The following is a 27,344-nucleotide window of genomic DNA, read 5'->3' as shown; positions in this document are numbered from 1 at the left end:
TATTATTTAAGTCCACATTTTCCACAGTGTCAGGTTCACTCCAAAGAGTAACTTTTAACTTTTTAAACTTTTTCTTTAACTTTGTAAAGCATTCATTTAATGCTCATAAAATTTACGAATATTAAAGAAAAAGAATGGTAGATGAAGCCGTTTCTTGCTCTCTAGCCTACGTGGATTAAATTATTCAAAATGTCTCAGGACTCTCCTTAGTTGATGATGGTAAAATCTCGTAAGACTAGAACCAGAGTAACGAGGAAATTTTCAAAGGAAGGATCAAGCAACTAGTTCAGCCACTGCCTGCTTGCTCGACAGCTCCGAGCCCAGTACTACTGTTCTCAGCCTCTGAGTGAGCCACGCCCTCAAAGGGAAGCAAAAACAGAAAAGAAGAGCACTTGGACGAGAAGTAAGTGGGTACCTAGAGAGAAGCCCACAAAACACGAACAGCGACAGACCTGATGGCCCAAAGGGAACACCCCACCCCTCCCCAGACTTGGCCTCACTGAGGCCGCAAGGCGCAGGAGAGAGGGTGTGTGGGAGATTCTAAACCTGGTTCCAGCAGCAAGGAATCTGGTAAAAGTAAACAAAGTATCTGACAGTAGCAGCAAGTCAGTGCTAAGCATCTACCAGGGGTCAGGCGCGGAGCTAGGTTCAACGCCTTACCCACTTGGCACAAGAGGCAGTCATCTAAAACGCCTCTGGCTTCCCTTTTAGAGCCCAGTCGAGTGATTTCAGATACAGTGGATGCTAGATGAGTCACTGAAAAAAGTATCCACAGTTCGAAAGGTGAGAAGTGATAGGATTAAAACAGGCCAAGAACTAAAATTTACAGTATAATTCCCAAGAAAAGGAAAACAGTCCACCCAATCTAGTTAAAATGGAAAATCATTTAAGGATAACTACACTATACACGTATTTCTTAAAAGCAGATTAACTGTACTTTATCAAAGTCTTCACGTGCCAAAGGTGGACTGTTCCTCTTACTCAGCACACACTCCTACCCCAGGAGGTGCCCACGTCAGGAGGGACAATGCCCACTTCTTGAGACGCTCATCGAGACTTCCACTCCATCCACTCAGGGCTCCTACCAACAAGCGCCTCCTACAGGCCAGTCCCTATGCTGGTACCACAAAGGGTACCACAATGAACACAGCCAAGTCCCTGCCCACGAGCCACCTTCTAGTGGGGAGACCCCAGTGAAGAGACAAGTACACTGATGTCAGGAAGACCTGTCATAGAGGAAAATAAAGCAGGGTAAAGGAAAGAAAGGGATCTGAGGGCTCCTCTGAGCAGAGACACGTCAGGGATGAAGCAGCCGACACTTTGGGGGAAAGTTTTCCAGGCAAAAGCACTGAGAATGTAGCCTAGAGACGGCCTGGAGGCCGGTGGCTGGAGCAAAAGAGCAAGAGCTCCTGAGGGCAGGAGTGGCCAGGAAGCCCACACCAGTGCAGAACTTAGGCCATGGGGATGACTCAGGATGATAAGATACACAGTCAAAATTGCTTCAATGAGCGATAAATGCTATTAAGAAAATAACACTGGAGAGTGGAAAACAGTGACTGAGTGGCTTGTTACTTAACATGGCATAATTCTGACGTATCGGCTGCAGGTGCGAGCAGTTTACTTGCATGCTCTTCTGACTACTGAGAGAAATTTACCATTTCCTCCTCTGGCATAATCAGCTTTGACAGTTTAAAGAGTACAGCACCCAAAAGTCTGAGCTATCGAGTCATCAATTTGAGTTTTGGAAAAAAAAAAAAAAATCACCATTTAATCTGTACTTGAGTCTTCTTCCATCAGTAAGAGGTGTTCCTTCTACAACCTTAAAAGAAAAGGTTTTTTTTTTTAATTTAAAATTTTAAAAGCACAACACTTTACCATGATACACATGTCTTGTAAAATCACCTAAATTTCAACATGCCCAAGAAGGAGGATCATCTTTTAGTAGGAAACTTTAGTAACAAGTCTCAAAAATCTTCATGGCACTCCCTTAAGTAAAGTAATTCCACCTTCAGGAATTTATCTCAAATACAAATCTAGTAATGACTTCTCCGTGTACTGAGACTATTGCCATAGCCACTCTCCCCCAATGATCCCATGTCCCACCACAAGACTAGACGTGTTTTCAAAAACCTGTACATCTAGTCGATCTCTAGCTCAAAACTCTTCAATGACTCCCCACTGCTTACAAAGCAGAATACAACTCCACTATCTCATGTTGGTGTCATCCTTTCAATCGGGTTCAACCCCACTTACCCAATCCCAAGGCCCATGTGCTATTTGATGATACAGACTCATATACTTACTTGCTCTGCTATTTATACATATACGCTCACTTAGTTATTCAATCATTTCATGTGATTCTTTTATCTCCAATAAGAGACCGAGAGCATGTCCACTGGACCATTTCATCTCTTCATTTGGATCACCCACAGCATCCCCATAAAAAAGGTACTCAAGAAACACACTACTTGAACAGGATGAGTTAAGAGAAAAAGTCCACCTGCCCAATGGCAGCTACATTTTACTCCCCAAAATAACTATTCAGAAATAGTGCAATTCATTATAAATTGTAAAATACTAATATGGTATCACTTGTCTTGGGCCAAACTACTTTACCCTTTCATTAGCTATGAAAGGGAACCCAGGAGAAATGTAGTATCTGTCTGAGATTATAGGATTAGCAAAACCCCACAGGCTAATTTCAAATGATCCTTATCTATTAAAGGTATCTAACAACTACTGCGTTGGGTTTTAGTCTGTGGGGAAAAAATAGATATATAGCTATCTATATATATAGATATAGATACAAACATATATATATATTTTAACCATCAAAACTGCTTTTCTCAATAAATATTACCTAGTTTGAACTAGCTTTACCTGAGTTTATCTGAATTTGTGATTTTTTACTTTAGAGCCTTATCACAAAAATACCTGAAGGTTCACATCACAAGAATCCTCGCTAGAGCCAATGTTATGGTGAGGTTCCAAAGTATTTCAAGTCTGCAGCTCTATCCTCCTATCACTGGCATTTGCCACTCCTAATAAAACTGATCCTTTGGTTTACAGACAGTTGGCAAACTTGCAAAGCTCTAAGAACAAGATCTTTAAATGAATTATTTATTGATTAGGGAATCTCATGTTCTTTTAAATATATCCAAGTAGAGTATTCTAATGAAAGAAGAAAAAACTACACTTAGCAATGAGGACCAGTTTTAAAGACACTGCATGAGTCTGAAAAGAACATTCCATGGTCCAGACAACAAATTTCTGAAAGAGATGAAAATCAGAAACTCATCATATTTTAAAAAAAAAAAAAAAAGTAAAAGATACGGACTAAAGTCCATTGAGCTCAGTACCTTATCAACTGGTAATTTAAAATTCTGCATCTGAAAGGACATATAGCGAGAGGGAATTTTTTTTTCCCAGCCACCTCTACCATTAGTCAGGCTATTTTGAAAAATGGCTTATTCTTCTCTATTTGGTTTGGAAAGATACACAAGAACCCTCAGTCAGATTCTTTAAGTTTCGCTTAATAAGTATGTGTTACAGAATACAAGAGTAAACGCTTAACAAACTAAAACTAAGTAAGTCTGGGTAGTTATGACCAAGGACAGCTTTTAACCTTAAAACTACTATAAATGTCTTTATATAAACATGGGAGCGAGGGGAAGAAAATCTCATAATACCATACGCCCCGCCAACAAACGCTTACCTTTCCAATCGGCAGTAAGTAGAACAGAGCCTGAAGGAAAAACCAGAGGAGGTAGGCCCCAAATACCCTGGTTTCCCATAAATCGTACAAAGCTGGCAGAGGCGGCGGAAAATTCAGAAGACTGGGCTCTTCCTGTTTACACATCAACAGCAACAGGAAGAGAAAAGCAGGCAGGCCAAGCGTGATGAGAAAAACACCTGCAAATAATCAGTGAACATTCAAGGCTCTAATTTCAATCCAGGTTATTTTATTTTATTTTTTTCAAAACTCACTTGAATTTCTAAGGTCGAAACTCAAGTCTGGCTAGCTGTTTGAAACCAATTTCTAATGCATCATTAGAAAGTCTTAACTCTACCTGTCACATCCTGTGGGAAGCAACCACAGGCATGAAGGTAGTAAAACAGCAAATGCCCAGCACTGAAGAGCTAAATTCCACCTCGGAAACCAAGCTCTAAAACACTGAAAATCCAACCACTATGGGAGCAAACATGTTGAAACTCCAGCAAACTGAAGATTGGAACATCTAAAAACTTGAAGATTGGAACATCTAAAAACTATCGGTCTCATCTTTAAAGAACAAAAAACTTTATACCCCTAAGTTTCTCACAATTAAAATAGTATCACATTCACGTTACATGTGCGCAGACTTTTAAGCGATGCTGGACACCATCTTTAACAGATTCAGTTAGCCAAGAGTTATAAATTACAAAATACAAAGCAGTTAAGCCATGCAGGATTTTGAACCATTTAACCAATAAGTACTTCCTTTTACTAAGTCATAAGACCTCACCAGCTCCACCCACTTAATAACTCCAAACCTCTGAATGCTTCAGATCTTTGACCCTCAAGAGCAACCTGTCTAACAGGTAGTGTAGACACCATGAACCCACTGGATGCATGCAGCTTATTCCCAGTGCTACTGCCAAGCCAGGCCCTGTCACTGAGATCTGATTATTAGCAGATTTCCCAGTCACGAATAGCTCACCGTCCTTCCTATATACAACAGTCATACCAACCTTCCTTTCATCACTTCTTTGCACTTCTTTGCTCAAAACCTATTAAAAGATTGCTAAAGGGCTTCCCTGGTGGCGCAGTGGTTCAGAGTCCGCCTGCCGATGCAGGGGACACGGGTTCGTGCCCCAGTCTGGGAAGATCCCACATGCCGCGGAGCGGCTGGGCCCGTGAGCCATGGCCGCTGAGCCTGCGCGTCCGGAGCCTGTGCTCCGCAACGGGAGAGGCCACAGCAGTGAGAGGCCCGCGTACCGAAAAAAAAAAAAAAAAAAAAAGATTGCTAAAAGTTTTAAATATAGCCACAGTGGCACCCTTTCTACTCCATGATAACCCTCAAAAATGCTTCTACTCAGGCCTTTGCACGGGCTGTCCCTTCTGACTGGAAACTCTTCCCCAGGCTCCCACCTGGCTCACTACCTGGCCGCCTTCAGATTTCTTCAGAGAAAGCCCTTTCCTGCTCACTTTATCACAACCAGCGTTTGCCCACCCTGCCTGCCCTCCCTAGGCCGGTTCTGATGCCTACCAGGTACTCCTCCAAATTCTAAGTCCTTCTGCTGTGTGGCTGTCACTTCAAAGGTTCTCAACGACGTAGGTCCTTTTGTAACAATTTTTTCTTCCTTTGAATCTATTTCTTTTAATTTGACCTCTTCTCTTCGTGGATGAAGGCTATACTGTGTAAGTATATAACTACTCTCTTGTGACAAAGGGAATTTTTCCTATTTAAAAAATAAAAAGTATTAAATATCTGTAGTCAGTAAGTATCATTAATGCTACCACATTAAGTAATTCAGCATCTTAGTATAGCCATATACACTAATAAGAATAAATTTGTTAAATTATACTCAGTCTTAATTTAAGAACAGAATCTTAGAAAAGATTCTAAGAAAAATTATGGTTTTCAATGTGCTTCTTTAGAGAAAGTCACTTTAACAAGGAAAAAAATTACCTGAGAGGAAAATGAACCCCTCTGTACCTGCGTGTTTTTGTGAGGTATGTCATTCCTCTCTATGTGCTCAGGCTCCCCGTTATATCTGTTGATGCTATTTCCAAATGGCTTCTAAATTGAAGAATATAAAACATTTTAACCATAAGAATGATAACTTAGTAAAAAGGTACATGATGGTAAAAGTTCAGTACTGTGAAACCAAGCAATAAAACCAACCAAAGATTTTCACAGCCGTAATGCTGAAGAATTTCAGCCCACTTTTTAAAAAAATGAAATGGAATAAAATTGATTAGAATTTCCTAATCTTCAAAAGATTGGCTCTTACAGTAGAGGTTTCCACATAAGATCTTCCATCTTTTAAACAAAATTAGACTAAATCTTATAATTTCACTGTTCGATAACAGATGCTCTAATAATATTCACTATGAGAGGTAGATACAGTAAAAATTGGTAAATCAGCTCATTAACTGGTTAAAAAAAAAGAGGAAAAGACATTCACGGCCCCCAAACAGCTTAATAACAGGAAATTAAGAAATAGTGGCTACTTATGGAGTATTATTAGTAACCTACAAACTGCCTACTTTCTGAATTTCATCTGCCTTATTTCTATTTAACCTTACATTTTCTCTCCCTAATGTCTCCTTTCTCAATTCAGTCTCTTTCCTTGAATGTCATTCTCTTCAAGCAGTGGAGGGAATTTCTTGCTGACTGTACAGAGGAAGGACTTTCGCTTACAAAACATTTTCCAGGCAATGTATGGCTGAAATAGGTGACTTTGCTCCTTTAAAGTCACTGACAGATTAATTAAAAAGAGAAATATATCTTTTGGGAGGCCAGCTGTCGAAAGACGGCATTAATATAGTATCAAGTTCTAGTTCAAATCAAGGTCTAACTGAGCAGTGACAGCATTCAACATATACTTAAGTTTACCAAAGTGCCAACGAGCCACTTAGCAGCAAACGGACCCACCTAAAAACTACACTCTCGGTTTTTCAAAGGTCCAACGTGTAATCCACAGCAACCACAAATGTAATTCTGTAACATAGCTAGTCAGCTGACCCTGAACTGTACTGACTGCAAATTGACGGGGTATTCACACAGTGAGGCAAGGTACTGCAAAGATCACAATTAGGAGTCCAAAAGAATAAGGATGATGTGATGTCAAAGCTACGTGCAGGGCTTCGCTGGTGGCGCAGTGGTTGGGAGTCCGCCTGCTGATGCAGGGGACGCGGGTTTGTGCCCCGGTCCGGGAAGATCCCACATGCCGCGGAGCGGCTGGGCCCGTGAGCCATGGCCGCTGAGCCTGCGCGTCCGGAGCCTGTGCTCCGCAACGGGAGAGGCCACAACAGTGAGAGGCCCGCGTACCGCAAAAAAAAAAAAAAAAAAAAGTGATGCAGGAAAATACAACACAGAAGGTTACGCCCAACATCTTAAAATTTAAAAATCTGACTACAAAACACTATGTAATAATCCAGTGTTTTAAGGTTATCAAAAATCTGTACATTTTATCCAGAAAAGAGGTAACAGTAAGTGAAGAGAATAATCAGTGACCTTTCTTCAATTCTGTTTATTATTTCAATTTGGTCTACTATCTAAAATGTTCATTGTGCAAAGTCCTCCAGGCTCTGCACACCCTACCTAATATTTCCAACCTTGAACTCTGAAAGTAAATTCCATTAAAAGTATCATCTGTGAATAGGGAAGGCAATCAAGTACAATGATACTAAGACAGCAAGAATATGTTTTTATAAGATACAGTTATGTCTCATTATTTTCTACATGAACTTTTATTCACTATAAAAACTATTCAGTTCAGTCTACAATCTACATCTATTTCAAATTTAAACATTGCTTTTTTTAGAAAAAAACCCACAATATTAAATTGCACTCATAACTTAAAAATGTTCTTTTTCATGGTATTTAAAAGCATTATACCTTCTATTCTTCCAAACATTCATTTTTTCATGTAATCTTTAATATTATTAACTGCAAATCACTTGAGTACACATAAAGGGGAAGACATGATTTGGGCAGATTAAACACTGTTGTAAGGTTGGAGATCTCCCAAACACACGTACCAATACCAGTGGAGTCAGTTTAACTTCCAATATTTCCTTCCTTGCTTCCTTCTTTGCTTCCTTAATGTGAGCCTGGTGCGAAGCTGAGACGGATGGGCGGGAACCTTTTGGGGGCCGGCCAGGGGATCGGGAGCGCGACCTGGAGCGGCTCCCTCTGCGTCTGGAGGGAGAACTGGAAGTTGAGCCACTTTTCCTTTGCCTGAAGGAGGTTAAAGGCTAGAGGGAGGAGAAAAGGCAGAGCTTCACCATAAGTCATAACACACTGCCAGAGGGCAGCAACGGCAATGACTGCACCAGTGACTCTAAAAGCACCCTGGGAACTCATGGGATCTGAGCATCCATCAGGTGAGGCCAATAACAGCTTCAGCTATAATGACCCGTCTCTCCTGAGACCAAAGCAGCCTTTCCACCCCTAACTCTTCTTTGAAGGTATTGCCAGGAAATGAATGTTCTAAACCAAGCAGCTGTGCATTTTCCTAATAATATATATAAGAGATACAAATAACATTGATTAAAACTGAGATGATAGGACAAAAAAAAAAAATTAGCACACAAACAATAACAAGAAAATTCATCTCAGTTTCACTCTGAATAAAACACGATCAGATCTTGAAAACGAGTCCAAGACTGGGTTACACAGCAATGTTTTACCCTGCCCTCACCTACTCCGAATATTTCCAGGAACCTAGACCTGAGGAAGGCAAACTAACCCCCAGCCCAAATCCCTCCCACCCAGTATGGGTGGCACAGGAGTGAAGAATGGCTTTACAGTTCTCAAATGACTGCAAACAAAATCAAAAGAAGAATGAAACTTGGTGGCATGTGAGAATCATCTGAACTTCAAATTTCAGTGTCCATGAATAAAATTGCATGGGGACACAGCCATGTCCACAGTTGCTCCTGCAGTGCACGAACTATATGTACAAGTCCTTTTACTCAAAAATGTTGCCAACCCCTGGTCTAGAGCACTCAGACTGTGATCCACAGGCTGCGGGCTCAAGAACTGTTCGTTACTGATCTGCAGCAAGGAATGAAACTGAGAAGAGATGGGCAGCAATTTTTATAGCATTTTGACAAAGCAATTTTATGTCTATTGAATCTGACAGTGAAAAGTTAGGGTTTTATTTTGTACCTTTTTTTTTTCCTCATTTGCCTAGTAATTACGGTATGTTACGTAAATACTTCTATACCATGGACCAGATATTTGCAAGCTCAGGTCCTCACAGATAGGTTGAGAAGCCTTGGACTCAAATCTAATTAATGTCACTCTCCTGATTAAATCCTCGGTGTCTGGGATGAAGCCCAAACCCCTCCAGTTCTGGCTCCTTCTTTCCCCTCCTCCGGCCCTCGCCCACCACACCCTTTCAGCATTGGTCGTCTGTGACTCCCGACCCAAGCCTTTGGCATGCTGTCCGCTGTGGAAGTCCCCCCACCCCATCACCTGAGTTTTCCCTATCTGTCCTCAGCACTCAGCTCTGAAAGCCTTCCCCAAAACCCAGTGCCCTTCCCTACCCTTGATGTGCTCCAACGCCACGCATGACAAACTGTCACAGAATGACAGAGTGCATTAAACCAGGGAGAGGACGATGTAAGTGTCTGACTTCAGCAGGCTGACAGCTTCTTAGCAACAGGGCACTGTGCCTCATTCATACATTCCCAAAGCCAAAAAACAGGATCTGACCTAAAGCAGGAGAGTGACCCTACGCCTGCAGAGAGCCAGACCTGACTGCTCTAAAGCTTAAAAACCACACCTACAGTGATTTCCCAACTATTATAAACATGCTCTGTAAACCAGAGTGCTTACCTTGATATCACTCTCTTTCAATTCAAGTTCAGTTCCATCTTTGTATCTTACGTTGTAAAGCTGGGAGTTGCTGTCATGGCTCAGAATTTCTACTTCATAATAAAGTGAACTCCCGGGCCATCGACCTCTTACCACCTCACCATCGGCAAATTTCCTACTTGGCATTTTGAAAATCAGTCTGAATAGTTTAAAAAAAAAAAAAAATTAGAGTCAGCGCATACACACTTACATTTGTCTTTTTTCATAGATTAAACGCTAAAGTACAACTTTCCAAAATGTTTAACTGGTCAAGACTTTCAGGCTACAAAAGCCTCTAGAGGAGAGGGTGAACAACTCCTATTTTAAAGGTGAGAAAACTGAAGCTTAAAGATGTTAACTGTTTTGTTCAAGGTTATAGAAACAGATGGCATGAAGAGGCAGAGTCAGGACATAGAGGTTGTTCCTTCTGCTACACCATATCTCATTGGGAATCACTTTATACAGCCACTGTACACGGAAGTGGCACTAAGGATTAAATATGACAAAACATAAAGGCTCCAAATGATCTGCACCATGCAAAACGCTACCCACCTACAGTAACTATACTTCTTTAATTAATAAGGCACAATCTCACAAAGGACACACCTTTTCTGATTGATAACTCTGCAGATACAGTAGTCCCCTCCTTATCCAAGAGGGATATATTCTAAGACCCCCAGGCATCCCTAGTGGATGCCTGAAACCACAAATAGTACAGAGCCCCGTACATACTGTGTTTTTTCCTATACATACATACCTATGATAAAGTTTAATTTATAAATTAGGCACCGTAAGAGGTTAACAACAATAACTAATAATAAAACAATTATAACAATATACTTTAATAAAAGTTATATGAAGGTGGTCGGTCCCTCTCTCAAAATACCTTAAAGGCACAAATTTAATGCCTTTTCCATCTTAACTAAGCACTTAACCACACACTGTGGCCGTAACTTGCAGTTTGAGGTACAACAGCGAAACTAGCAGGCATTTCTGTTTCCTTCTTCACAATTTCAGACAGAAGATTCGTTCTTACCATAGGTCTCAGCAACCTCAGCATAGGATTTTTTTTCTTTCCCTATCAAGCCAAGAATTGTCACCTTTTCCCTTAAAGGAAGCACTTTACAGCTGCTCTTTGGCATATCTGAATTGCCAGAGTCACTACTCTTGTGCTTTGAGGCCATTATTAAGTAAAATAAGGGTCACTTGAACACAAGCAGTGTGATACCTCGACAGATTACCGAGATGGCTACTAAGTGACTAATGGGCAAGATGCGCTGGACAAAGGGACGATTCACATCCCAGGCTGGATGGAGAGGGACAGCCCAAGATTTCATCCCGCTACTCAGAGTGGCACACAATTTAAAACTTATGAACTATTTATTTCTGGAATTCTCCATTTAATATTATTGGACCGCAGGTGACCACCTCAGAAAGTGAAACTGCAGATAAGGGGGGATGACTGTAGTCTTACAAAAGCTTTAAAGATGTATTATCTAACTTTTAACAAATTACCTTTACTAAAAACAGTAAACTAGGCAACAGATGGGGAAAATCAAGGCTGTGTAATTAGCATTACTATAACCTACCAACAGGGAGAACAATATAACTCCAAATCTAAAATGAATAGCAAATTTGGGGTTTTCACCAAGCTTTCAAGTCTTACAGCTGAAGTCTCAAATGCCTACCAAGTAACTGCCAACCACATACCTGGGCCAGCATCCTAGCTCTTTTTTCAAAAGCCTACAGCAGACATCAACCCCCAGTTATAACCCTCTTCTCCACTGAACCAAAACGTGGCCCACGAAGCCTGGTATGAAAACAACACTCTAAGAAGCCACAAGCAATCTGCAGCAATTGTCACTTACATGAGGCCTGTTTTTCAAACATCAACTGACTGCTGGGTGCTTCAAGCTCTTAGGTAGTAATGTTTCTCCCTCCTCGGACCAACAGATTCACCTTTCCACAGGACAAAACCAGCGCCTGCCGACAGCTCCAACACCAACTGAACTAGCTGGGCCTCGTCTAAGAAGGAGACAGGAGGACCCAAAAATCTCTCCTTACAGTCACCCTCATCCCACCAACGAAGCAATTCCCGAAACATCCTCTGGGCATATAAAGATACAATCCTCACCCGGCTCCTGTCAACAAAAACAACACTTGAGAACTTCTGAAGACTCTCCAGAGTTAAGAAAGGAGAAAGATTACCACACCCCTCCTGAGAAAAAGTCTTTCCCAAGCACCACATTTCTTCACTGTTAATCGCCTGAGGAAAAAACTTCACAAGCTTCACTTGCTTAGATAGATAGGAGCTAGGTCAGTAGATGAAAGAAAACACAGAGACTTAGGTGGTGATTAGAGGATGTCAGTCCATTTACTCATTAGGTACAAGAGATGGCTTTCTTCCCAAACCTACCTGAGAGAGCATCACTGTGGTAATGAGAAGGTTTGGGCTGGGCGGAGGTTGGGGGGAGGGGTCGGGGCACCGGGAGGACCCCAGACACTCTGGGAATGAAGTCACACCTGGCTGAGGAGTCACGTGAGGGGCACTTGGGAAGCAGAGGGCGGTAGACACCTTGGGACCCGGAGGAGGGGCACAAAAAAGGAAGGTGACAACAGCAAGTTTTGCCTATTTCAACATTTAGCTCTGAGCCTCCAAACACTAAGAAAGAGGAAGGAAATGTGCCCTTCTCTCGTGCCCCCTCCTTCTCCTCGGACCCCCTAAAATCAAACCACTGCTATTAGTACTAGTTCTCTGACATTGGTCAACCAGGGTGAGCAGAAGGCAATTACATCTTTCTACGTGAAGATGCCATCCGAGTTTCAAACAACTCTTTGTAAACTTTTGAAACACAGGCCCTCAGGACTCGGGAGCCACCTGGATTTTTTAAAAGGCCCTTGAGCAGATTCTGTCCTTTTTGGAAAATACATTTATTGGCATCTTTCCGTTGTACCTATTTTACGCCACACACACAGTATCTGTGCGATACTGGACACAGGTCAATGCCAAAGAGGTTTTTCTGCTATCAATTAAATATTTGGGGTTAAACAAATTAAGATAGCTGGTGGATATCTGTTAGGTCTCTAAACATTTTTAAAAAAAGAGTTAGGAATTAGGACTCGATAACGATCTTTCATATAATGGCTGAAAAAAGGAAAAAATAGGAACAAACCAGCACGCTCCTTCGGAGACCACTATCTCACACACAAATGTTCCAAAAGGCGAAACTACCAACATTATGTGCACCTCCACTTTGCACAAGATCCACACACAAGTGTCACACAGTGCATCACATCCTAATTCTGCAGGAGTGAATTAGCCAGGTAGGACAGAAAAGCCCCAGGACATTTGCGCACATTGCTATGCTCACCTGATGGAATCAAAACACACAGGGATCAGCCTCCCTCAGAAGGGAGGTTTTAGCCAAGTAGGTTGGCAAAGAAAGATTTTGTTTACTGAGCACAATGTCTCCATTCCCCATTAGCAGTGGAAACATGGGGACCCTCAGGCTTTTCTCTATTAAGCCACAACATGCTTGCTAACTTCAGTGGCAATTGGCACTGGAATCTCCACACATATCAGCTCCAATATGTTACTGTTTATCAGCACAACTGAATGTGCTATTCTCTGCTGATCGCAGTGTTACAGAGGCCTTTGGTCATCTTTCCTCACTTTCCCAAGTTAGTCTAAACGTGGCAGAGAAAGGGAAGCTCAAATGAAGTTTGACAGCTTCCCTCTTCAACACCTGGGCCCAAGGCTGGCCTGGCAGGCAAAACCCAAACAGGAACCCCTGGCCTATCTCCTGCCTCTGTCGCACAAAGCAGAAGAAACGCCACCTTCTTGGCTGTAGGGGCGGCACGGCCTGACTTCTCCCCTAAGCAATATAAAGAACTGAAGGTAACAATAATTCCCCTCCTACTCACTCTCTTCCCTCCTCCCTAGACAGCTCTCAGAAACTAAACTTAAACTGGACTTGGTGCCCAGTCTAAATTAGCGCGCGCGCGCACACACACACACACACACATACACACACACCCTTTCCTCCACGGCAGTTGCTACAAAGTGTAATTACAGATTTGCACGTATTTATTTGCAAGGTCCCTGAGGGCTGGGACCAGGAGCGTGGATCTACCTGGGCTCCGGCCGGGTGCATGCCCGCCACAGCCCGTGAGCAAGCTCGCTCGCTCCAGGCTGAACCCTTGCACTGTCCACGCGCTGTCCAATGTATCTACTGGGTCGTTCTGAATATCCACAGCCTGACTCCCGACCAGACCGTGCAATCATTTTGATGGAACCGCCTGGAACCAGGCCCTCTGCCATCAAGCGCTAAGTGTCCCTTGCGAGTGTCGGAAGGTGTCATTACGAAGAATTTTTTTAAAGCCTTTAAAAAGATGAAAAAGTAGGATCGAGCTTTAGCTGGAGTACGCAAACCTGCCTAAGTACCCGTTTCTTGAGTGTGAGGAAACACCGGGCGAGGGAATGCAACGCGCGCAGCCAGCACTGGAGAATAGCCGAACAGAGACCGCCACGACCCTCAAGGCCAGTGACAACCAGCGAGAATTAAAGGCAACTTTGCAACCCCACTTCCCCGTCCGCCAGGCTGCCGCGCCTTTTCTGCCTCCCCGAGAGCAGGGCCCACCAAGCCACCCGCTAATCTGTCAAAAGGCGCTCGGAGCCGGTTTGGGAGGGCTGGTGCTGCAGGGCGGGGACAAAGGCACCGGGGTGGGTCACCCACCCACTCATCCTCCCCAGCCAACATCATTTTACACCGACGCGGCGCGTCCAAAATGGAGGGAAACGTCTGCAATTTAAAACCGCAGCTCCATTTCCGCAGCTGGCCGGGCCGGACGCACCTTCAGCCTCGCCAGCAGCGGCCCGGACCGACTCGGAGAAGGGGAGGGCGAGGCCGCGGCACCAGGCCCGGCGCCCAGGAACCCCGGTCCACCCGCCGCGCCCGCCCCGCCCGCCCTGCGGGCCTCCCCGCGGCCCCTCGGAGACTGCGCCGTGGGGAGCGGGGCGTGGGTACGGGCGCTCACCTGCTCCGGACTCCGGCGGGAACACGAACAGCTCCGGGAGAGTTGCTGAGCAGCTATCCGGCGGCGGTTCCGCGCGCGCGACACTGCCGGCTCTCGCGCTCTCGCGCCCCGCGGTCCCGCAGCCCGGGCGCGCGCCCCCCCGGCCCCGCCCTCTCCTCGTCCCGCCCCCCAGTTGGCTTCCCAGGGCTCCCATTGGCCCCTCGGCCTTTTGAATAGTGCCCGGCGCTGTCGATTGGTTTTGAGACATGGCGCGTCCGCCCGCCCCGCCCCACTCCGCGTCAAGGCCCGCGATGGGGGAAGAGGATCCTCGCGGGTCTAGCCGTGGTGCGGCCCAGAAGGCATATTTGAGCGGGCCTTATCTCAGCCGCCCAGGCACTTTTCTAGCCCGCTGACCGCGCGCATTCCCCGCCCTTTCCCTCCCGGCACTCGCCACAGTTGTCTTGCGATGCACAGTAGGGAAATTGGTGTGTGAAGTGGCTTGGCGAGAGATATAAAAGGGCTATAAAGTAAATTTGCGTAGTGATAACTAAAGATCAATTGACCGAGACCGAAAGTACTTCTTGCTAAAACACTATTACTGCTCTCCTTACCGTGTTTAAAAAAACCCAAAAAAACCAGAAGACTCCAGGCCAAGCAGTGGCTACGAAGGCAATCTGGGGCTCCTTTGTCTTGGCGATGGCTGCACGTCGGTAGAAACTGACCTGGACCGCAGCTTGGGGGCAGTGGGGCCAGTGGGTGGGAGGGGGTTGGTAAAGAATGTCCAAGGATTCCCTACAGCTCGCAGCGTTCCTAGGCCGACCGCTGTGAGGAGGGGGATTAACATTAAGTGGAGGTCCTGCAGAGATATGGTAGAAGATATTCAACAACGTGCGGCGTGGAAGAGAAAATTCTGTGCCGTACACAGTGAGATGCCACTTGACGTGCGTCCCACAAGTCTGGTTTTACTTGGCCTCCAAAATGCTGAATCATTACATTGTTAACTCCGAATCTGTTATGGATCCTAAACCTTTTTTTTCTCTCCAAGTTATCATTATTGGTTAGTTTGTTTCCTTCCTTTGAGGTCAAGAGTTTAAAGCAATCCATTGAGGTTCCCCATTTTGCAGTGTGGTTTTAATCAAAGTATTTCTTAACCCAACTACTAGGTTAACCTAACTTACTAGGTAAATTTAAGTGAATTTCTATTTTGGAAGCACTATCCATTAAATTATAATAAGTAGGCTTTACCATTTATAGCCCAGCTTCAGGTGCAAGAGCTCTCATTTTCTCACACTTAATAACTACAAAACACCCAGGTTTACTACTACAAAAATAAGAAAAAAAAAAAAAAATATATATATATATATATATATATATATATATATATTGAGCTTTCTCTGTCATTCACATCCAGTGTGAATGAGTTCATCCGAGCCTTTCCCTAGAACAAATTCTGACATCAAATTTTCATTGTCATCAAATTTGCTCTGGGTGGAAATCTGAGCTATAGGAATGCACACTGCACTTCAAAGTCAGAAAACCTTTGTGATTTTTGGCAAAGCCCTCAGCCTCAGTTGTCTTAGCCCTTAAGGTGAGATAGTATTAGTGCTACCTCATTTTTTGCAGCAAATGACACAGAAATGAAAACACTGTAGCGGGTATGGGGGGACCTAAGATAGTAACTATTCCTAATAGCCATGAAGTGCTTCATTATTCCTTTTTCCTATCTTCTACACAGAACCTAGATTTCACTGGATTTCCCTTGAGGTACACATTTCCTGGATTTTTCCACTTATGAAATAAAAGAAGATTCATTAAAAAACACACACTTCGTTTTAAAGGTCAGGTTTATAAAGTCTCATCGTAACAAAATGAAATTAAAAGATCGTAAATCACTAGAGTTAGCTTAGTTAACATTCTACCTTATAAATTTTTAAAGACATTCTTAAAACAGAACTGCTTTTGACATCAGAGAAACTAAAGAATAATTATTGTTTATTTCTAGTTAGTGGATTGGAGCATATTTCAAAAAATCAGATGAATATCTAGGCTACTTTCTCAGTAAAGGAACTGTTGGTATTTTCCTCTTCTTTTTCTTTTTTTAGAGACTACCAAAAATTATGTAGATTTGGGAGTGGAGAATTTCCCAGTTTAGTTCTCAGAGAGATGCTTGTCAACCACAATTAGCCAACTGTGAATTTTCAAAATATATAAAAAGTCACTTGAAGAGCTGTGTCTTGGCATTGGTGTTAAAGTGGCCATCAGTGGCACAGTCCCCTTTGGCACTTACAAGGAGAGGGAGTAATGGAGAAGCAAAGCCCATCAGCGCTGCCACTAAAACAGCCAAAAGGGCTTCCCTGGTGGCGCAGTGGTTGAGGGTCCGCCTGCCGATGCAGGGGACACGGGTTCGTGCCCCGGTCCGGGAAGATCCCACATGCCGCGGAGCGGCTGGGCCCATGAGCCATGGCTGCTGAGCCTGCGCGACCGGAGCCTGTGCTCCGCAACGGGAGAGGCCACAACAGTGAGAGGCCCGCGTATCGCAAAAGAAAAAAAAAAAAAAAAAACAGCCGAAAAACACACATGGGGCCAGGCAACCAACCTTACATATGAAATACAAGAACTGCAGTGTGTTGTCTTCTGTTGTGCCCATTATTTGGCTCTGTTTCCCAGAGGATCTGGACTATCATATGTGTCAATAAAATTTTAATGCATTTGTTTTTTATCTAAGTATCTAAATCCTTTGAATCCTCCTGTAGTGCTTTCTTAAATATAAGACTGCTGTACCTTCAGTCTTTTCGTCTATACTATTCTAAGTGAAAAATCTAACCCGCTCACCGGATTTAATCTTAAAACTTAAAGATCCTTTGTTCAGAAAGTAATTATTATTCAAACATTTTGTTTTTAACATTTGCTGATGAATAACTTTTTTAATAACTATTTTTTAATTAGTGTAAAATTTGTTTCGATGTGTTGGGAGTCCCGAATTATTTTTCTGCAGCAAAAAATTCATACTTCATAGCATGACATACAGGAAAGTGCTTCAGAAACTCTTGCCCTCATAGATCTTTGCCGGGCTGAGCCCCTTCTGCTCCTTTTTATGCCTATCTTACCTTTCCCACTCACTTCACCCTCCATTTCTACAAAATTTCTAATGGGGCCACAGACATGTTGCTTGAATGCCTTCTCCCTTCTTCTGAGAATCTCAGCAAAGCTTCCCCTGTCTCTCTGTCTGCATGGAACTTTCCACGTACACCTGACGTTATGGGCATCCTGGTAGGCAGGAACCGTATTTTATTCCTCTTTGCATCTCTCCCCATTAAAGAAATGAATGATTAATTAATTATGAAACTGTGTCATCTATGCTCCTCTAAAAGCCGGACTAAGTAAATTCTCTCCCTCTTGGTCTAGTTACTAAGCTTCTACGAGGCTGCATTAAGGCAAGAAGCAATGGAACTTTCGCTGGCACTAACTGTTCCCACTAACTAGGGTAGATGAAGAAGCTTTCTGCCTTGGGAGCACAGCTTGACTGCCCTCCCCTCTGTGCCTCCCTTGCCCCCTGCCACTGGTCCTGCTTCCTCGCCATCACCATCCACTATGCTGGCTGCTCTCTCCTCTGCCTTGGTCTTTTTGGTTGTTTGTTTGTTTGTTTGGGGTTTTCTTGGCCGCACTGTATGGCATGTGGGACCTTAGTTCCCTGACCAGGGATCGAACCCGTGCTCCCTGCATTGGAAGCGCAGAGTCTTAGCCACTGGACCACCAGGGAATTCCCCTCTGCCTTGGTCTTGATCTCTGCGCCCTCATCTCTTTTAATCCAGATTATGTTTCAATTAAGAACCTACTGTATGTTTCATGTGGGGCTGCACAACACAGGTGCATGGTTTGTGTTGGCACAGTTGCTAACCTGTGAGTCCCTGAGGGTGGCCTTCCACCCCTGCCTCCTACCCAGAGTCTGTCTGGGGCAGACTGGGGGCTCGAGCGTAGAACAGAGCATACTTGTTTATGTAATATGTAATTGCCATGTTGATTCACTTCTAGCCAAAGCTAAGCCTTAGCCATCAGTGATACTGTTTGACACTTACACTTCTCTTCAGTGATTGCCCCAACCCTCTCACTAAAACTGCTCTGTGCCCTCTAGGAAAAGTTGGGGAGCGCCTGCAGTTGGCATCCAGGTGGTGGAGAAAGGGACAATGTGGGGAGGGGACTAATGTGTAATGAGACCTTGCCGTGCGGAGAGCACTTCCATTCCTTATCTTATTTATGGCTCAAATCAACTCAGTGAAATAGTTATCATTATCACCATTTTTAGGATGACAAAACTGAGACTCAGGTCAACAAACTTGCACCAAGTGACACCCAGCAAATAAGCGCTGGAGCGGAAATTCTAACCCAGGTCTAAGGTCCAGAGCATCTGGTCTTCCCACCACCTGAGCCCCCCTGGTCCCCGGGGCAGCCTCTTGGTTCTGCCGGCCATTAACTCCCAGTTATTACATGACCCCACTGTCATATCAGCTGGATGCTTCACAGGCTGATCAGAATACGGCTCGTGGGCTTTTTGTCTACATTTTGGGGTCACAGGACCCCTGTGACTATGCTCCTCTGAGCACACCTGGTGTGCAAACTTACCCTTGTCTCCACTTTTGATCCTTTCCGCCATGACTCTTAATTCTGATGCCCTAATTCTGGACTCTGTAAAATTGCCTGTATGTCTTCCTCTTCCTTCCTTCTTCTAAGGGGCTGTCTTAGAAAATTCACTTTGAGATAGCAAGAGCAGGATCACGGTAATCTTTGTAGTATATTTACTGCAGCATCCAGTGCAATTAAATCTGCTTAAAACACGTTTGAGGGCGATGATACAAAATATTTGAGATGAATGTTTAAAATCAGATTTGCAGAATTCTTTTAAATTTCTTCATTTTACTTGAGCAAGTGCATCCTAACTGATTGTACAACCTAAAACCTATTTGGAGCGCAGTAGTGTATTATTTTATTCAGAACACACACCTACATAAATGACGAACAATATATGTGAATATTACATCTGTTAAAACAGATGAAATGTAATTGCAATATAGATGTATTTGAAAGCTGTACAGAACCAGCTTGAATAGCCATTAAACAACTCTAAATATTATTTGACATGAATAGTTTGGCAGAAAAAAATTGCATCTTCATACTAAGTTACTTAAGATATTTCTTTGCTTGTTTATGTTTTATACAGAAGGCTAGGATCCCAGAGGTAACCACTGCTATAGCAAAGCAAGTCATGGTACTCTGAACTGGAGTCTACTCCAGGGTAAGTCACACTGTGGAACAAAACGCCGTTTTTGCCTGTATGAGTACAGTTTTTACATACTTAGATTTCTGAAATCTCAGTAAAATAATCTTTTGTCTATGTAATGTAACAAAGGAAAGTTTATCTTGGGCCATTCAGAATGATTCCATTTGTAAAGTACCAAAAGTACAAGATTATAAGCCTTCCCATAGCATTAACCTTCAAGATAGCATAACAGCAGGACCCATCAAAAATGTCATTTCTACGAATATACAGCCCTCCTTTTATTTTGTTTTTATAATTTTATTTTTATACAATGATTTGGAATACTGTACATTTTAAATTTATTTATTTATTTTTGGCTGTGTTGGGTCTTCGTTTCTGTGCGAGGGCTTTCTCTAGTTGTGGCAAGCGGGGGCCACTCTTCATCGCGGTGCACGGGCCTCTCACTATCGTGGTCTCTCTTGTTGCGGAGAACAGACTCCAGACGCGCAGGCTCAGTGGTTGTGGCTCACGAGCCTAGTTGCTCCGCGGCATGTGGGATCTTCCCAGACCAGGGCTCGAACCCGTGTCCCCTGCATTGGCAGGCAGACTCTCAACCACTGCGCCACCTGGGAAGCCCCATCTTAACCCTTTTTAAGTGTGCAGTTCAGTGGCATTAAGTACATTCACATTGTTATACAACTGTCATCACCATTCATCTCCAGAATTTTTCATCTTCCCAAACTGAAACTCTGTACCCATTAAATAATTATTTCCCCTTTCTCCAGTCCCTGGCAATCATCATTCTACTTTCTGTCTCTATTAATTTTACTATTCTATATACCTCATATAAGTGGATTCACAAAGTACTTGTCCTTTTGTGACTGGCTTAGTTCACTTTGAATAATGTCCTCAAGGTTCATCCACATTGTAGCATATGTCAGAATCTGCTACTTTTTTAAGACTGAGTGATATTCCATTGTATGTATATACCACACTTTGTTTATCCATTCACCCATCGATGGACACCTGAGTTGCTTCCATCTTTTGGCTATTGTGAATATTGCTGCTCTGAATACGGGTGTAGAGGTATATGACTTCCTGTTTTCAATTTTGGGGGGGTATATATCCAGAAGTCAAATTGCTGGATCATATGGTAATTCTATGTTAAATTTTTTCAGAAACCTCCATACTGTTTTCTTTCTTTCTTTTTTTTTTTGCGGTACGCGGGCCTCTCACTGTAGTGGCCTCTCCCGTTGCGGAGCACAGGCTCCGGACACTCAGGCTCAGCGGCCATGGCTCACGGGCCCAGCCGCTCCGCGGCCCGTGGGATCCTCCCGGACCGGGGCACAAACCCGCGTCCCCTGCATCGGCAGGCGGACTCCCAACCACTGCGCCACCAGGGAAGCCCCTCCGTACTGTTTTCCATCGCAGTGTACCACCCATAGGGCGCAAGCGTTCCAATTTCTCCACATCCTCACCAATGCTTGTTATTCTCTGGGGTTTTTTGGTTTGTTTTTGATGGTAGCCATCCTAAGGGGTGGAAGGTAGTACTACCAATGTTTTAATAAAATAAACATTTATGGGGGCATCTCTGGCAGTCCAATGGTTAAGACTCCATGCTTCCAATGCAGGGTGCACAGGTAGGATCCCTGGTTGGGAACAAAGATCCCACATACCTCGTGGGATAAATAAATAATTTTTAAAATATTTATGATTTTTAAATATTTTTATAATATCATATATGGTTTGTCAAACCACACAAGGCACCCTGGAAATTTTGATTCAGGATATGTCCATTAGATTAAAAATTATTGCGCTAAGAGACTAAGAGGTATTTGTGTCATGCATTTTTTTAAGTACAATACCAGCTAGTGTTGTATATAGTATAGATCAAAATTTTTCTAACTTCTTTAGGCCAAGGCAAGAAAAATGTTTGCAAGTAAGTGACAAACTCTTACCATTTCCTCAGGAAAATATGACTTGAGAAGAGCGAAAATATAAAATATTAACAATAGTAAATTAACACAAAAGCAACCTATTGCCTCGAGTTACTTTCATCTCAGGATAATTAATTCAAGGAGGAGGAGAATTGAGCTTCAACGTGTTTGCTCTTTCATGGGACTGTCCTTTGCAAAGCACGGAAACATTTTTTCATTGGTGAATGTGTGAGTGGAGGCCAGTGAAGCGACAGTTAACCAGCCCGGTTTCCAAGGAGGGAAGAGAAGTGTAAAAGCATGTTGGCTGTACCTGTTTTGCAGGGTAAACTTTTTGGACACATAAGCATTTAAAGTCCAGTGCTACATCAACCTTTGGAATATACACAGGGAAATGATAACTAAGAGGCAGGATGGTTCCCTTTCAGTTCCAAGAACCCATGATTAAAAGAGTCAGAGGAGGGCTTCCCTAGTGGCGCAGTGGTTGAGAGTCCGCCTGCCGATGCAGGGGACACGGGTTCGTGCCCCGGTCCGGGAGGATCCCACATGCCGCGGAGCAGCTGGGCCCGTGAGCCATGGCCACTGAGCTTGCGCGTCCGGAGCCTGTGCTCTGAGTCAGAGGATTACTGATTTGGCAGGACGGAGTCCCACAGAGAATGTGGATTTCAGAGACTGGGAGACCTGCACCTGAATCCTCACCTCTCCTCCTACACTTCAGACCTCAGGCCCTTAAATTTTATCTTCAGACTGTTTATCTATAAAATGGGGAAAATAATACCCATCGTTCACAGTGCAGTTGTGAGGTTTAAATTTAACAATAAGCAATCACTAAATAGTTCTGATTCATTAATTTATTAAGTCATTCATTCAGCAGATATGTATGAAACTGTTACGATGGAAGAAATTTGAAGACAAAACTTAAAACAAATCTTACAACAAATTCCAGTAGTGCCTGGAATTTTTATGTTTATCTAAATGAGATATAAGTTCATAGCAGGAAGGGGGATGAAGTACACTGCTTTTGAGGAACAAGCCTTTCCAGCAAGGATCCACATGGCAGCCTGGAATTAGACTGCCTGGAAAAGTTAGTGGAGCCAGGTAGCTATGGCTCAGAACACAGCCTCCCACAAGAAGGAGACTGAGGTTCCAGTTCCCTGAATTAACACTTTGGGCTGGAAAATCATCACCCAATCCCTGATACCAGTGACACTGGACTGACTACTTTATAACCAGATAAGTTCTTTGGTGTCCCTAAAACAGCTTAGAGTAACTAAATTGGAAAAATGTCTTTCCTAGGGTTTGGAAATACCTCAAATCCAAAAATACCCTCCCCCTGCCCAAAATACTTGTATTGCTGGTGATTTTGCAATCACCAGGTGATTCTAAAATGCCAGGGACCATGAAGAAAGTCTTTCGAATTACTTGAGCACGCTCTTTGCCCACCACATACAAACCAAGGCCTCTACCTCGTCCTCTGTCTTTACGTTGATTTGGCAAGGAATACTCACTGAGTTCACACCAGGGCTTTTAAGAGCTTACCAACAGGTCGGTGTTCACTGAGGATTGATGATCTGGGTCCAGAAAGAAAGCACTCGCCTCAGGTAGAGAGAGGAGGACATGGGACGTGGTACATACCAGGTTCGGCAATCCGACTTGGGGCTCCTGAAGATCGCATGGCCATCGAAGCCCATGTTGACGTGAACTTGCTTTATCTGGCCACAAGCTCAGCAGCGTTTCATGACGAGTTTCTCTCCCTGTCGGTAAGATTTGGATCATCTTTCAATGTTTTCTCCCGTTGCCCGTGTGGCAAGTGTTAGAAATTCTGAATGCACTTAATTAATAATTAATGACATCCCTGAACTCCCTCTCCTGGCTCTGTCTCAGCCAGCTGTGGCAGGGGAGAATTCTGCTTCTACTTCTTCCACGAAGAGAACAATTTATAATCCACAAACCAAGAGGATGGAGCAGAGGATGTTTAAAAAGTAGCTAGAAGTTGATGAACTGCCAGGTTCACTTTCAAGGCAGAAGTCTGGACTGTCTGTGTGGTTCTTGGCACGGGTGAGTGATGCACAGCTCAGGAACTCTTCTAGAACCTTATTGCAGTGAACAGATGAAACCGAAAGCAAAGGCGCTGGAAACTTCTCTGTTTGTCAGGCACCTAAGGAGTTCAGAGAGAATAAAACAATATCTGACCCCCTTTGTTTTGTTTCAAGTTTCTAAATAGGAAGAACAAAAAAGGCTTGATTCACATGACAATCACTCCAGCATGACAGGGCCTGGAGGTACCATCTTTGTCCCGAGGAGGAGGAAAGGGCCGACTGGCCAGAGCCCTCAGAGGGCTGTGAAGTATAGATGGGAGGGCTGTCAGGTGTCGATGGAGGGCTGTCACATGTGGATGAGGCCCAGCACTGCCAGCAGAAGGGCATGCCTTGGCTAATAAAGACTTAATGCTGGGCTTCCCTGGTGGCGCAGTGGTTGAGAGTCCGCCTGCCGATGCAGGGGACACGGGTTCGTGCCCCGGTCCGGGAAGATCCCACATGCCGCGGAGCGGCTGGGCCCGTGAGCCATGGCCGCTGAGCCTGTGCATCCGGGGCCTGTGCTCCGCAACGGGAGAGACCACAACAGTGAGAGGCCCGCGTACCGCAAAAAAAAAAAAAACAACTTAATGCTGCATGTCCCTCCTCATAACTGGTATTACCACACGTCAGTGAGCGTGATGTGTGTGCTGGGCTCTAACTCCAGACTGAAGATGTGCACCGTTGCATCATTTTAGTGGTCTTTGTGTCCTAGCCTTGGTATAGGCTCATGGTATAAAGATTTGTTGGATGGATAAGAAAACAAAACAAAACAAACAAACAAACAAAAACACTTGGGGGAACGAAAAAAGGGTAAGAAAATTAATCCTTCCAACAGTCCGATGAGGTGGGAACATTATACCCATTTTGCAGGTGAAGAAACTGAAAAAAAGGGCTGACTGACTTGCCAGGTTGACACAAGGAGTAAGTGGGAAGAGCTGGGAAGAGAAACCAAGAGTGACTCAGAGCCCATGGTTACCTACAAGGGGCTAAGAGAGGCCAGCCAAGAGCAGCTGAAATCCCAGCTGGTTCCCAGAGAGCTGGGACGGGGCACAAGATGTCCCTGGTGGTAAGTCTGCCCCACCCCCTCAGAACCAGTAATTATATACCCAGTGAGAGTGGTGGCTCGATATGGGTGTTGTCTCGTGAACCGTAGGCACCAGGAAAGCTGGGACTTGTCCTGTGACCTCATTATCCATCCCCTTTGCTGGCAACCAGGGCTGTGCACAGGGTGGTGAACACACCCAATCAGTTGCTTGCTGTTTGCGCAGCTGTCTTTTTAGGCTGTGCTCTTTACAACAACAAAAAAACAGCCTCCTGCAGGGCTATTTGATATCACAAAAACCCAGCCTCCAAACTCTCCATATCTGCTTCTATCAGAAGCTCTTTCTTTTACGCTTCCCCTGGGAGCCTCAGCTACACCACCAAGGGACAAAAAAGAAATACGAGAGATAGAAGATCAACATCTTTATGCATAAGAGTAGAATTAATCCATATTCCATTCCTAAAGCCTGCAGTTGATGAGATTGGCTGGGATTTGTTACAGTTTGTTCTGAAGATAAGGCAGTTCTGAGTCGGTGACCAGGCTGGAGTGTCCACCTCACAGAGTCGCCTGGCTATTGTTCAGGGTTTGCTTTTGACTTCATTTCATGGAATAAAAGGTCGTTGCAGACCAAACACGTGAGCAGGAAGTGGGCAGGGCTTGTTGCTCTGCCTGGTGGTTCACGAGAGGAGAAACACAGAGAAGTCATAACCTCTGCGGTTTGGTGTGTGTTGCAACATGAAAACCCGGAAGCTTATCTTAGAAGAGGCTGATGGGTCAAAGTCGGCAACGAACTGGAGCCTTTACTGTTGGAAGCTTAGGAGGGGAGCGAGTCTTTGCCCTCCGGAGAAGCACCCAGGTCCTGGCACCTGATAAAGAGTCCCCAGAGCGTAACCCTGTCCCATCAGAATGGGAGGGAGAGTCAGAAGAGTGTTTACAAGAATGCAATTTGATTTTTTAAAAAATAGTTTGATTTTCTCTAAAAATTAACAGCCCTCCTTATGGTTTGTCTTGAGTGAGAAGCACATGGGTCAGTGGTGACAGGAGATGGAGGAGACATGGGTGCTCCGTCCCTCCCCATCCCGTGTCTCAGGGCGTTTCAGTGGCTTGAGCCAACCTGCCTGTTTAAGCCTGTGGATTTGCTTGATCTTGAAAACCTGCCAGGTAGTCTCACAGATGGTCGACAATTGCCACCTGGATCGGTGCTAACGCAAATGCTAGAAAATACTGCTTACAGGCTAGCCAGGAAAACGTTTTACCAGAAAATTGCTTGAGAAGAGACCACAGAGTTTCAGTGAGGATATGCCATGTAAGGATAGAAATACTGAAGCTTCATGAAATGGGACATCCTGATGGAGCCACAAGAAGACATACTCTCTGACAGTCACATCAAAGGCATCCTGACGGCACAGGCAGTGTGAACCTCACTGGCTCCCAAGGTTTTGGGGACCCATCAAGGGGGAGAGAAAACAGCCTCCCTGCAGCTCTCTGCCACCTGCTACCCCTGGCTCAGCAGGTAAACAAGATTGGAAAAGCAAGACTGGGAGTGGTTCTACCATGCTTATTTGAGGAAATGTCTGAGTGTGAACATAGTTGACACCTTTAACTAGTTTCCAAGCACACCCCCAAGGCAGACTATGATGTTGGCAGTTCCCCGAGAGAAGCCCTTGCAGGCTGGTGCCCCTGGAGGACTGGCAGAGGCTGTGTCACCTGTCCAGACTGCGGTCCCCCAGAGTGAACAGCAGAGTCACTTTGATCTTAATTAGCATTTGGGATATGAATATAAATACCCAGCTCCCAAGACAGGGAGTCAGCCCAGGAGAACCCCAGGATGTGGAGTTCTCAGGGGATGGGGGCAGGCTGGCGCTCTGCAGCGAGCCAGGGTCACGGCTCACCTCTGTCCAGCCACGCCGGATGTTTCCGGAAGCCCCCTCCCAGCTTTGGCCCTCCTGGCTCTGTTTGGTTCCTGAGAACAAAGAGAAGAGCTGTGTGTGTGACCGGGCCTGACACACATGGGAAAGCCATTGCTGGCTCGGCTGACAGACGTCAACACACACCAGCCCTAAAGCTCCAGGAAGACGGTGCCATTTTGCATGGAGCCGAGGGAATATTTTAATACAGGTGGAGGGGACTATGTCTGCAGAAGCCCTAGTTCCCAGCCTTTGGCGTATGGCCGAAGGGACCTCCTGGGGTGGGGGGATGCTAGGGAGCTGGTGAGCAGGGGGCCTCTGCTCTTCCCCTAGGAGCCCCTCTTTGGGTTCCTGTTTGGACAGGACATTGGGTCTGTCACAGCCACAGGCACTGGGTGGGCTGTGCTTCCCTTGGAAGGGCATCCTGCCAAGTTGTTCCTGGAGCGTTTGGGAAAAGGCCCCTTCCCAGGGACAGTATTCATTCTGTAATTAAAAAGCTGCATCTCAAAGACACTTCTAATGATCCAAAATATTGTTGCCA

General features: G+C 44.5%; 1 protein-coding gene across 4 annotated transcripts in view; it reads right to left on the bottom strand.

The window, feature by feature from the left end:
* Positions 1-27,344, bottom strand: part of LBR (lamin B receptor) — an 85,780-nt gene that overhangs the window by 48,992 nt on the left and 9,444 nt on the right. For 3 of the 4 annotated variants that reach the window (XM_069540094.1, XM_069540095.1, XM_059997719.1), the window contains exons 1-7: positions 14,610-14,705; positions 9,555-9,732; positions 7,751-7,966; positions 5,700-5,783; positions 5,250-5,442; positions 3,716-3,912; positions 1,765-1,819 (exon numbers count right to left, since the gene is read on the bottom strand). In XM_069540094.1, the coding sequence (XP_069396195.1) occupies positions 1,765-1,819; positions 3,716-3,912; positions 5,250-5,442; positions 5,700-5,783; positions 7,751-7,966; positions 9,555-9,719 (910 nt within the window). In that variant the 5' untranslated portion in view covers positions 9,720-9,732; positions 14,610-14,705. Of the gene's footprint in view, positions 1-1,764; positions 1,820-3,715; positions 3,913-5,249; positions 5,443-5,699; positions 5,784-7,750; positions 7,967-9,554; positions 9,733-14,609; positions 14,706-27,344 lie in introns of those variants that run through there. The other variant, XM_059997709.1, reaches the window with a different exon arrangement.

The sequence above is a fragment of the Delphinus delphis genome, chromosome 1 (genome assembly GCF_949987515.2).
Source record: "Delphinus delphis chromosome 1, mDelDel1.2, whole genome shotgun sequence".
Taxonomy (NCBI): Eukaryota; Metazoa; Chordata; class Mammalia; order Artiodactyla; family Delphinidae; genus Delphinus; species Delphinus delphis.
The sequence above is the reverse complement of the archived record's forward strand: the minus strand, read 5'-3'. Positions and strand labels throughout refer to the sequence as shown.